The following is a 12,494-nucleotide window of genomic DNA, read 5'->3' as shown; positions in this document are numbered from 1 at the left end:
GGGGATGGGGATATTGCATTTGATTGAAATGCCAGCACACTTCTGGAAGACAGCAGTTGAGAGAAAGTGTTTTCTTTGGGTCACCCTGCTTTTGTGGTGGTGTCTGTTTAATTGAAAAACTTTTTTCTAGCATTTAGTGAAAAAAGTTCATATTTGATTTAAGTTAAGAGAAATTCTTGAGTATCTCAAAAATGTCTAATTATAATATATATTATTGGAATTGGTAGCTCCTAAATTGCTAAACTCATTAATACATCAACTTAAAAATGAAAGTTAAGTAGTTTTCAAAATTTGTGATAAATGCTGTAAATGTAAATGTAATAATAGTAGGATGCAACTGAAACTGGTGGTGTTATCTTGTCAGGAGATGTTTGAGGTGGAGCCCCTTCAGAGACATCAGCAGCGGGTTGGTGGAAGCATTGTAGAGCAGTCAGCTGCATCCGGCAGTGGTAGTGGTAATGGCAGTGGCAGTGGTGGTGGAGGAGATAGTGGAAGTGGGAATGCTGGAGCAGGGGAAGAGGTGGAAGAAGCTGGTGAAGAAGAGGTGGTGCCTAGTATGTCTCGTCCTAGTCCTGCTCCGATAGCCAGGCCACGGAGGGCACGACCAGACCACGTTCTTCCTCCTCAGGTTGATGAACATGATAATGAAGGCAATAGTGAACGTGACGATGCCAATGAAAGGTCTGAACAGGAAGGGGATGGAGGGGGTGAAGTGGAGGGTGGAGAGTCTGACATGGAACTAGACCTGTTAGCAGAATCAGACAGTGACAGTGATGACAATCAGTCTGCTGTAGACAACACTTCTGCACAAAGATCTGTACAGACTGGTGCTACTGCTGGCAGTGATGGGGAAGACGACTCAGGGGAGTCTTCACCTGGTGAGGATGAAGATGATGAAAGTGAAGCAGCAGAAACTGATGAATTTGATTCTGGAGAGCTTTTCTCTGATGAGCAGCTAGAGAGGAGGGGCAACACTTCATCTACTGCACGTAACATTGCTCCTCATAATCTACAGTGGGCAGTGAGGAACCCTCGTGACAGTAGCTCACGCTCAGGAGGTACCACAGGAGGTCCCACTGCCACTGGATCTTCAAGCACAACATCAAGTGGCCTAATATATATTGACCCAACTTCACTAAGGCACGGTCCAACATCCAGCTCCACGGTAACTCCATCATCCCATGAGCCAGTGAGCCTGGCCACTACAAATAACACACTAGCCAGGGCCTTTACCATTGTAGTAAGACAGATGAGTTCTTTGCTAAGTCTAGCATGTGATGTAGTAAGAGATGGAGGGCTGACCTCAAGAGCACCAGGTAGTGGTGGAGGAGGCATTCCCAGCAGCAGCACAAGCAGCAGCACTACCACACAGATGTGCCTCACTCCCACTATTATTGCGGCACTTCTAAAGCAGGTGGATGCCCGCCTTCAGCCCACTTGGGACTGGCTTCTCAGTCTCATGGACTCTACAGAATCGCAGCTCAGGTTAGTAATGTTTATACGTACATATTTACAGTGCTAGGTAGTAGGCTGGTAGACAGCAACCACCCAGGGAGGTACTACCATCCTGATGAGTGAGTGTGAAATGAAAACCTGTAGTAATTTTGTGTGATGGTAGGATTGCTGGTGTCTTTTTATGTTTCATAAACATGCAGAATAGCAGGTATATCTTGCTACTTCTACCTAACACTTTGATCACACTACACATGTATATACACGCATACATATATTTACAAATCCATCTGGGTTTTCCCTTTTCTTAACAGTTCTTGTTCTTTATTTCCTTTTATCTCCATGGGGAAGTGGAAAAGAATTCTTAATCAGTAAGCTGTGCATGTCATAAGAGGCGGCTAAAATGCTGGGAGCAAGGGGCTTGTAACCCTTTCTGTATAAATTACTAAATTTATAAAGAAAAACTTTAATTTTTCATTTTAGGTCACTCTGCCTCAGTGGGATATGGCTGGTTCATTGAAAAAAACAATATACAGTGTGTGTGCTTGTGCATACATACACACACACATCACTGTTTCTGCAAAGAGGGACAGATATGACAGTTCAGATGTCACTCCAAACACAAATATCCCAAACCCCTCCTTCAACCCCATGACTGTCGCAACCCCAAATCCTGAGGTGTCTCCTGGTGTTGCAAATTTTCAAAAAAAAAAAAATACAAATAATTTTTTCTTATGAAATGATAGAGAATCTTTTCCCAATTGTAACGACACCAAAAGAACGAAATTTGATGGAAAACTGATGAAGTTATGCTCTCGCGAAGTTAGCAACCTCGGCGATATTTACGAATCTGTGATTTCGCCCACTTTGAGCCCTATTTTTGGCTAATTCCATTGTTCCAGTCGACCAAACTCATACCTATTTCTTTAGAATTCCATTTTTCCTATCGATTGAGTACAAGAAACCGCCCATTTACTGATTTCAACTACCCAATAACGTGGTCAGAAATTTGTAATTTGGCCAATTTCATGAAAATTAAAAAATGTGACAATTTCAAAATAGGGCCCAGAATGAACATTGCAGACATTCCTGGCTCAAATATAACATTTTCTTTGTTCATCAGTCATGTCTCCAGGCCCTTCTGATATTACTCTTGCTTTCTATTTTGAATTTTTATTCAAACAAAAAATAGAAGATTTATTATTATGCAGACTACTGCAATATTGTAATAATTGTATAAATAATGTCAACCCATTCATGACTGCATATTAGAATGGCTACTTGGACATTTATTGGAAAATGACATCATTTGTTTACTTTTGAACATCGGCAAAAATCAAACATTTCCCCTACTTTGAGTTCCATTTCAAGGTTCTTTTCATAGGAAAACCAATCAAAATCACCTCTATTTCTATAATATGTTTTCCATTCTATCAAATGAGATCAAGAAAACGAGAATACAACTATAAATACTATACAAAAATAGACCACAAAGTTGGCATTTTAATTAAAAAAAAACGGTCGGTATAGGGCAAGGAGGAATAACATCTTGTAGGAGTGAGGAAGAGCCAGTTGTGAGTGTGGAGGAAGTTCGTGAGGCAGTAGGTAAAATGAAAGGGGGTAAGGCAGCTGGGATTGATGGGATAAAGATAGAAATGTTAAAAGCAGGTGGGGATATAGTTTTGGAGTGGTCGGTGCAATTATTTAATAAATGTATGGAAGAGGGTAAGGTACATAGGGATTGGCAGAGAGCATGCATAGTTCCTTTGTATAAAGGCAAAGGGGACAAAAGAGAGTGCAAAAATTATAGGGGGATAAGTCTGTTGAGTATACCTGGTAAAGTGTATGGTAGAGTTATTATTGAAAGAATTAAGAGTAAGACGGAGAATAGGATAGCAGATGAACAAGGAGGCTTTAGGAAAGGTAGGGGGTGTGTGGACCAGGTGTTTACAGTGAAACATATAAGTGAACAGTATTTAGATAAGGCTAAAGAGGTCTTTGTGGCATTTATGGATTTGGAAAAGGCGTATGACAGGGTGGATAGGGGGGCAATGTGGCAGATGTTGCAGGTGTATGGTGTAGGAGGTAAATTACTGAAAGCAGTGAAGAGTTTTTACGAGGATAGTGAGGCTCAAGTTAGAGTATGTAGGAAAAAGGGGAATTATTTCCCAGTAAAAGTAGGCCTTAGACAAGGATGTGTGATGTCACCGTGGTTGTTTAATATATTTATAGATGGGGGTTGTAAGAGAAGTAAATGCGAGGGTCTTGGCAAGAGGCGTGGAGTTAAAAGATAAAGAATCACAAATAGAGTGGGAGTTGTCACAGTTGCTCTTTGCTGATGACACTGTGCTCTTGGGAGATTCTGAAGAGAAGTTGCAGAGGTTGGTGGATGAATTTGGTAGGGTATGCAAAAGAAGAAAATTAAAAGTGAATACAGGAAAGAGTAAGGTTATGAGGAACAAAAAGATTAGGTGATGAAAGATTGGATATCAGATTGGAGGGAGAGAGTATGGAGGAGGTGAATGTATTCAAATATTTGGGAGTGGACGTGTCAGCAGATGGGTCTATGAAAGATGAGGTGAATCATAGAATTGATGAGGGGAAAAGGGTGAGTGGTGCACTTAGGAGTCTGTGGAGACAAAGAACTTTGTCCTTGGAGGCAAAGAGGGGAATGTATGAGAGTATAGTTTTACCAACGCTCTTATATGGGTGATGAATGTTGCAGCGAGGAGAAGGCTGGAGGCAGTGGAGATGTCATGTCTGAGGGCAATGTGTGGTGTGAATATAATGCAGAGAATTCTTAGTTTGGAAGGTAGGAGGATGTGCGGGATTACCAAAACTGTTGTCCAGAGGGCTGAGGAAGGGTTGTTGAGGTGGTTCGGACATGTAGAGAGAATGGAGCGAAACAGAATGACTTCAAGAGTGTATCAGTCTGTAGTGGAAGGAAGGCGGGGTAGGGGTCGGCCTAGGAAAGGTTGGAGGGAGGGGGTAAAGGAGGTTTTGTGTGCGAGGGGCTTGGACTTCCAGCAGGCATGCGTGAGCGTGTTTGATAGGAGTGAATGGAGACAAATGGTTTTTAATACCTGACGTGCTGTTGGAGTGTGAGCAAAGTAACATTTATGAAGGGGTTCAGGGAAACCGGCAGGCCGGACTTGAGTCCTGGAGATGGGAAGTACAGTGCCTGCACTCTGAAGGAGGGGGTGTTAATGTTGCAGTTTAAAAACTGTAGTGTAAAGCACCCTTCTGACAAGACAGTGATGGAGTGAATGATGGTGAAAGTTTTTCTTTTTCGGGCCACCCTGCCTTGGTGGGAATCGGCCCGTGTGATACTAAAAAAAAAAAAAAAAAAATCTCATTATGCACTGCGTGCTGCAGGATTTTTTTATATGGTGCACACTGACCACACAGACCCATTCTCTCACATGTGGGCCTACCAGCTTTCTCCCGCTTGATTTGAAGCCACTAGAATTTGAGTATATACATGTCCAAAACTGGGTCGTGAGACGTATATATACGACCAAAACATTCAAAGGGTTAAAGTGTAGGCATTGTGCTTCCCACCTTCATAAGTCAAGTTCGGCTATCTGGTTTCCATGAATCCCTTCACAAAATATTACCCTGCTCACACTCGACAATTTGTCAAGTCCCAAAAACCATTTGTCTCTATCCTATCTAACACTCTCACACATACCTGCTACATGTCCAAGCCCCTTGCACACAAAACCTCTTTTATCACCTCCCTCCATCCTTTCCTAGGATGAACCCTTTCCCTGCTTCCCTCCACTACAAATTTATACACTTTCCAAGTCATCCTGTTTTTGCTTCACCTTCTCTAAATGACCAAACCACCTCAACAACACTGCTTCTGGGAGATTCTGAAGACAAATTACAAAGATTGGTGGGCGAATTTGGGAGGGTTTGTGAAAGAAGGAAAATAAGAGTGAGCATAGGAAAGAGCAAAGTGATGTAAATATTATGCAGAGAGTTCGTAGCTTGGAGATTAGGAGATGTGACATTACTAAAAGTATTATCCAGAGGGCTGAGGAGGGGTTGTTGATGTGGTTTGGACATTTAGAGAGGATAGAGACAAATAGGATGACGTAGCTGGAGTCTACCTGGAGGGGTGTTCCGGGGATCAACGCCCATGCTGCCCGGTCCATGACCAGGCCTCCCAGTGGATTAGGGCCTGATCAACCAGGCTATTACTGCTCACCTCGTGGAGCCCAGCATATGAACCACAGCTCGGCTGATCCAGCACTGACTTTAAGTATCTGTCCAGTTCCCCCTTGAAGGCAGCCAGGGGCCCTATTGGAGGGTGTATTAAACTGTAGTGGAGGGAAGGTGAGGTAGGAGTCATCCTAGGAAAGGTTGGAGGGACAGGGTAGAGGAGGTTTTGTGTGTGAGGGGCTTGGAGGTGCATGTGAGTGTGTTAGATAAGAGTGAGTGGAGGCAAATGGCTTTTTGGAACTTGATGAGCTGTTGGAGTGCAGGCAGGGTAACATTTTGTGAAAGGAAACTGGTTAACCAGACTTGAGTATACTGCACATCACCCTGTCTCAAGTCAAGTTATATCACACACCATGCTCTCTCTCTTCAAATAATTTGTACCCTGTTCTACTTTTTAACCCTTTCAAGGTCGAGAGGCCCTCTCCTAAACTTGTTCTCAGGGTCGAAAATTTTTCAGAAATTTTTTTTTTTTTCTTATGAAATGATAGAGAATCTCTTCCCGGTCATAATGACACCAAATGTATGAAATTTGATGGAAAACTTACAGAATTATGCTCTCGCGAAGTTAGCAGTCTCGCCGATGCATAAGCATCGGCGATTCCGCCCACTTTGAGCCCGAGTTTTTGCCAATTCCTGTGTACTAATCGACAAAAATCATATTTATTTCTCTAGAGCTCCATTTTTTCTATCGATTGAGTACAAGAAACCACCCATTTACCAGTTTTAACTATCCAATAAAGTGGTTAGAAATTGGCAATTTTGCCAATTTCACACAAATTTCAGAAGATGCCAATTTCCAAATAGGGTCCAGAATAAACAAGAAAGACATTCCTGGCACTAAAATAACAAGTTCTCTGTTCATTAGCCATGTCTCCAGGCCCCTCTTATATTTCTTTTGCTTTCCACTTTGAATTTTTATTCTTACAAAAAATAGAAGATTTACTGTTATGCAGACTACTGCATTAGTGTAGAAATGGTATAAATAACATCAGCGCACTTGTGAAAGAATATTAGACTCACCAGTTGACGTGTATTGGACGCTTGGCACGATTTGTTTACTTTTTTTTTTTTTTTTTTTTTACACAGGGTTTGACAAGGTTAAGGATCCCTAGCTTTATTGACAAGCTATTTACAGGTTAATGATTCCTAACTTTATTGGCAAGCTAAGAGCTGTTACCTACATCAGCTCATTTGAAAGCATTTTTATTGTTAAGAGACATACAAGTAGGGAACAGGATGAAGTTGGAGCCATCTTTGGGCCAGCATTTTCGTTTGATCAACTGACTTTATCTCGTTGACATCATTATGCTGTACGAATGTGTTCCATACTAGAGTCATCCTGGGTATGTATGATCTCAGATGGAGTGATGTTCTGGAGAAGGGTACAGCCAGAGTGAAGTTGCTGCTTTCTGCCCGTCTTGTGGTATAAAAGCTTGTTTCACGCTGTCCTCGAAGTGGATCCAAGTGTGGTACTTTGACAATATTGGCCTTGTACTTTTGAACTTTGGTAAAAATTGAACATTTCTGCTACTTTGAGCTCAATTTCAAGGTACTTTTCATTGTGAAACCAGTCAAAATCATCTCAATTTCTGTAATATGTCTTCCATTCTATAAAATGAGACCAGGAAACTAAAATACAACCATAAATACCATATGAAAATACAGTGCAAAGTCGCTGTTTTAATCCAAAAACACTGTCAAAGGTTTTTTTTTCTCATTATGCACAGTGTGCTGCATGATTTTTTTTATACTGCGCACACTGACCACATAGCCCCATTCTTTCATATGTAGGCCTACCAGCTTTCTCTCGCTAGATTTGAAAGCACTAGAATTTAGGCATACTAGTACGTCAATAACCCTGGTGTGTATGCCGTACTAGTACGTTGAAAACCCTGAAAGTGTTAAATTGAAAGATTTTTTAGTTATTTACAATGTAATGCTACTGTAAGCTTTGTATTAGGTTTCATTTTAATTATGTTCGAAATTCTGTACTTGATAATCAGTGTTGTTACTACAGTAATGTATTAATATAATGTTAATAATACAATATATCATGATGTAGCTTTTATTTTTGCTTGAAATGCTTTGCATACTATGTGCCTCTAAATACAACGTGAACTATTGTACTCTTCCCAAATAAATAAAATGTAAATTTTGTGTTTTCATTTGCTTACGTGTTCTAGGCATTTTTTATGGATGCAACTTTGTGTTGCCATCATCTTTCAGAGCAATTGCTCCCACTTAGCATGAGTAATATTGATTGTATATAAAGTAAACAACAGTAAGTGTAAAATATAGAACTGAACAATTGGTTGTAGATCCCAGCCTCAGTGGGAAACGGCCTGGAGTATACTGGGAGAGGGTTTCGGGGGTCAGTGCCCCTGCGGCTCAGCCTGAGACCAGGCCTTATGGTGGCTCAGGGTCTGATCAACCAGGCTTTTACTGCTGGCCGCACGCAAACTGACGTACGAACCACAGCCCGGTTGGTCAGCTACTGAATTTAGGTGCCTGTCTGGTGTCGTTTTGAAGACAGTCAGGGGTCTATTGGTTATCCCCCTTATGTATACTGGGAGGCAGTTGAACAGTCTTGGGCCCCTGACACTTAATTGTGTTATCTCTCAGTGTACTCGTGGCACCCCTGCTTTTCATTGGGGGAATGTTGCATCTCCTGCCGAGTCTCTTGCTTTCACAGGGAGAGATTTTTGTTTGTAAGTTTGATACTAATCCCTCTAGGATTTTCCAAGTGTATATTATCATGTATCTCTTATGCCTGTGTTCTAGGGAATACAAATCAAGGAATGTCAACTATTCCCAGTAATTTAGGTGCCTTATCGTACTTGTGTGTGCCATGAAAGTTTTGTACACTCTAAATTATGGGATAAAATTAATCAAAATTTTAAACTGAATTCTTGTTATTGTACTTCTTTTGAAAATTAGTGTATTGATTAGTGTGTTATTTTCAGGTTTGGGCGTGAATTAAATCAGCTCATTGAAGGAAGTGGTGGTGTAAGTGCTAGTTCTGCTACAACGCCTACAGGGATCCCTGCTTCTCGACCTCGAGAAAGAAGTGCTGGACGCACTGGACTGCCATTCATCCGGGACCCTCTGACAGGACCTATGTCTAGGTATCAAAGTGCAAGACGTGGAGCCCGTACTACCACTACCACAGCTGATCCACAAAATGCCAGAAGAGACACCCTCTCCTATGTTGTGTCACTACTGCGGGCCCACAAGAATGAACATTGTGATACATTGCCTGACATTGATGTTGGGTCACTAAAACATATAGGTGAGAGATTGAGGTTTAATTGCTAAGATTCATGATAGTTTGTGAATATAATAATGGTATACAGTATTGAAAAGTAGATAGTAAGATGCATGCAACGGTTAGGTATCTTTGTTCCAAAATGTTGAAAGTGAACATAGAAAAGAGTAAGGTGATGAGAGTATCAAATGATTTAGATAAAGAAAAATTGAATATCAAATTGGGGAGGAAGAGTATGGAAGAAGTGAATGTTTTCAGATATTTGGGAGTTTACGTGTCAGAGGATGGATTTATGAAGGATGAGGTTAATCATAGAATTGATGAAGGAAAAAAGGTGAGTGGTGCATTTAGGTATATGTGGAGGGAAAAAGTGTTATCTATGGAGGTAAAGAAGGGAATGTATGAAATTATAGTAGTACCAACACTCTTATATGGGTGTGAAGCTTGGGTTGTAAATGTTGCAGCAAGGAGGCGGTTGGAGGCGTTGGAGATGTCCTGTCTAAGAGCAATATGTGGTGTAAATATTATGCAGAAAATTCGGAGTGTGGAAATTAGGAGAAGGTGTGGAGTTAATAAAAGTATTAGTCAGAGGGCTGAAGAGGGTTTGTTGAGGTGGTTTGGTCATTTAGAGAGAATGGATCAAAGTAGAATGACATGGAGAGCATATAAATCTGTAGGGGAAGGAAGTCGGGGTAGGGGTCGTCCTCGAAAAGGTTGGGAGGGAGGGGGTAAAGGAGGTCTTGTGGGCGAAGGGTTTGGACTTCCAGCAAGCATGCGTGAGCATGTTAGATAGGAGTGAATGGAGACAAATGGTATTTGGGACTTGACGATCTGTTGGAGTGTGAGCAGGGTAATATTTAGTGAAGGGATTCAGGGAAACCGGTTATTTTATATAACCGGACTTGGGTCCTGGAAATGGGAAGTACAATGCCTGCACTCTAAAGGAGGAGTTTGGGATATTGGCAGTTTGGAGAGATATATTGTGTATTTTTATACGTATATACTTCTGTGTGTGATGAATGGTTTGAAAAACCGACAAGTTGAAGATTGAGACACTTATGCAACATATGGGAATCTTTATTCAGGAAATGTTTCGCCACACATTGGCTTCATCAGTCCAATACAAAGTAGAAAGGCGTAAGGAGAGGAGGAGTTTGAGGTAATCAGTCCCTCAGCCTGGAGTCGATGTGTTCAGTCCATCAATCTTGTAGTATGTACAGCATAGGGCCTTAGACGTGGCTTATATACTGTAGTGAGGTGAGGCGAAGTAGGAGGAGGAGGTGGGGTCATAGTGGTATCATCTACTAGTCGAAGTAGGTCTTCGTCCAAAGGTTGGACAAGTGTTGAAGAATTCTTTGTAACAAGATCCCATGATGCTGCAGTGTCTGACAGTTGTGATGAATGGTTTGAAAAACCGACAGGTTGAAGATTGAGACACTTATGCAACATAAGGGAATCTTTATTCAGGAAACGTTTCACCACACAGTGGCTTCATCAGTCCAATACAAAGTAGAAAAGCATAAGGAGAGGAGGAGTTTGAGGTAATCAGTCCCTCAGCCTGGAGTCTATGTGTTCAGTCCATCAATCTTGTAGAGTGTACAGCGTAGGGCGGTAGACTGATTACCTCAAACTCCTCCTCTCCTTACGCCCTTCTACTTTGTATTGGACTGATGAAGCCAGTGTGGCGAAACGTTTCCTGAATAAAGATACCCATATGTTGCATAAGTGTCTCAATCTTCAACGTATATATTTCTAAACTGTTGTATTCTGGGCACCTCTGCAAAAACAGTGATTATGTGTGAGTGAGGTGAAAGTGTTGAATGATGATGAAAGTATTTTCTTTTTGGGGATTTTCTTTCTCTTTGGGTCACCCTGCCTCGGTGGGAGACGGCCGACTTGTTGAAAAAAAAAAAATCAGGCTTTATCAGTCAGATACAGTTTCTTGGCATATAATTTTAACCTTACTAAAAAAAATTGTAAAGGATTATCATAAAATTTTATTCATCATGTTTGAGGGGATGTCTTGAGTAATTATTATAGTTAAAAACTGGCAGTGTGCTAGTTGGTAAAAAAACACAAATACAATGTAGTTCTTTATTTGTACAACTTTTTGCCTATCATTGTGCTTTATCAGGTACATCAAATAAAGGCCAGTGTTGGGTGAAATATTTTACAAATAAAGGACTCCACTGCATTGTGTTTTTTGCATCAACTTTTGGCATCTGTCATTTTCTCTGTTGATGTGTGAACTTTTGTGAATATAGTTGTTCTAGTATTGAGATCATGTGCTAAAGATGGGTGAGAGTACTTTAAGTTGTGCTATATGGTATTTGTATCTACATAGATGCATTGCATGTCTTCAGATCCTTTTATTAAGTTTTCCTATATTGTTTCATATTTGTATCTTTCTTTGACTTTATTATTATAAATTTTTTTTGCAGCTTATGTGTTTGATGCTCTCATCAGCTACCTACGGTGTTGTGAGAGTGACAGTAATGCTCACATAGACTCTGGAGGGGCAGAGTGCACAGGGTTTTCATGGGAACGAGATGAGAATGAGAATGAGGATGATCTGGATGACCTGCCTTCTATTACTCCCTCAGCTGGTGACAGTGAATCTGTAGATGAAGATTCTAACCTGTCAAACTCACGTGGCAGAAAGCACACATTTTTCCAGGTGATATGTTGTGAATGGATATCCTGTCCATATTGATAATTTGTGAATCTGCAGTTTTGTACTTTTTTGGGGGGCTATTATTCAAATAGCTAGCACACTGTTGTGTTTATAATATTTTGAAAGTTTCATGCACTTATGTTATTGACTACTATTAGTAAACTTATTTTCTATACACCTAGGTAGTAGTTTGGTAGACAGCAACTACCCAGGGAGGTACTACCATCCTGCCAAGTGATTGTAAAACGAAAGCCTGTAATTGTTTTACATGATGGTAGGATTGCTGGAGGCAATTAGGGTAAGATATAAACAGCTATTGGAGGATAGATGGGCTAATGAGAGCATAGGCAATGGGGTCGAAGAGGTATGGGGTAGGTTTAAAAATGTAATGTTAGAGTGTTCAGCAGAAGTTTGTGGTTACAGGAAAGTGGGTGCGGGAGGGAAGAGGAGCAATTGGTGGAATGATGATGTAAAGAGAGTAGTAAGGGAGAAAAAGTTAGCATATGAGAAGTTTTTACAATATAGAAGTGATGCAAGGAGGGAAGAGTATATGGAGAAAAAGAGAGAGGTTAAGAGAGTGGTGAAGCAATGTAAAAAGAGAGCAAATGAGAGAATGGGTGAGATGTTATCAACAAATTTTGTTGAAAATAAGAAAAAGTTTTGGAGTGAGATTAACAAGTTAAGGAAGCCTAGAGAACAAATGGATTTGTCAGTTAAAAATAGGAGAGGAGAGTTATTAAATGGAGAGTTAGAGGTATTGGGAAGATGGAAGGAATATTTTGAGGAATTGTTAAATGTTGATGAAGATAGGGAAGCTGTGATTTTGTGTATAGGGCAAGGAGGAATAACATCTTGAAGGAGTGAGGAAGAGCCAGT

At 40.8% G+C, this 12,494-nt stretch overlaps 1 protein-coding gene across 4 annotated transcripts in view; it reads left to right on the top strand.

Moving 5' to 3' along the window:
* The window catches only part of hyd (E3 ubiquitin-protein ligase hyd), a 112,200-nt gene that overhangs the window by 48,018 nt on the left and 51,688 nt on the right, over positions 1-12,494 (top strand). For 3 of the 4 annotated variants that reach the window (XM_070091806.1, XM_070091809.1, XM_070091808.1), the window contains exons 21-23: positions 365-1,485; positions 8,643-8,968; positions 11,386-11,621. In XM_070091806.1, coding sequence (XP_069947907.1) covers positions 365-1,485; positions 8,643-8,968; positions 11,386-11,621 — 1,683 coding nt within the window. The remainder of the gene's footprint in view (positions 1-364; positions 1,486-8,642; positions 8,969-11,385; positions 11,622-12,494) is intronic. The other variant, XM_070091807.1, reaches the window with a different exon arrangement.

This window comes from Cherax quadricarinatus, chromosome 37 (assembly GCF_038502225.1).
Source record: "Cherax quadricarinatus isolate ZL_2023a chromosome 37, ASM3850222v1, whole genome shotgun sequence".
Classification (NCBI taxonomy): Eukaryota; Metazoa; Arthropoda; class Malacostraca; order Decapoda; family Parastacidae; genus Cherax; species Cherax quadricarinatus.
This window is presented reverse-complemented; position numbering and strand designations above follow the sequence as displayed.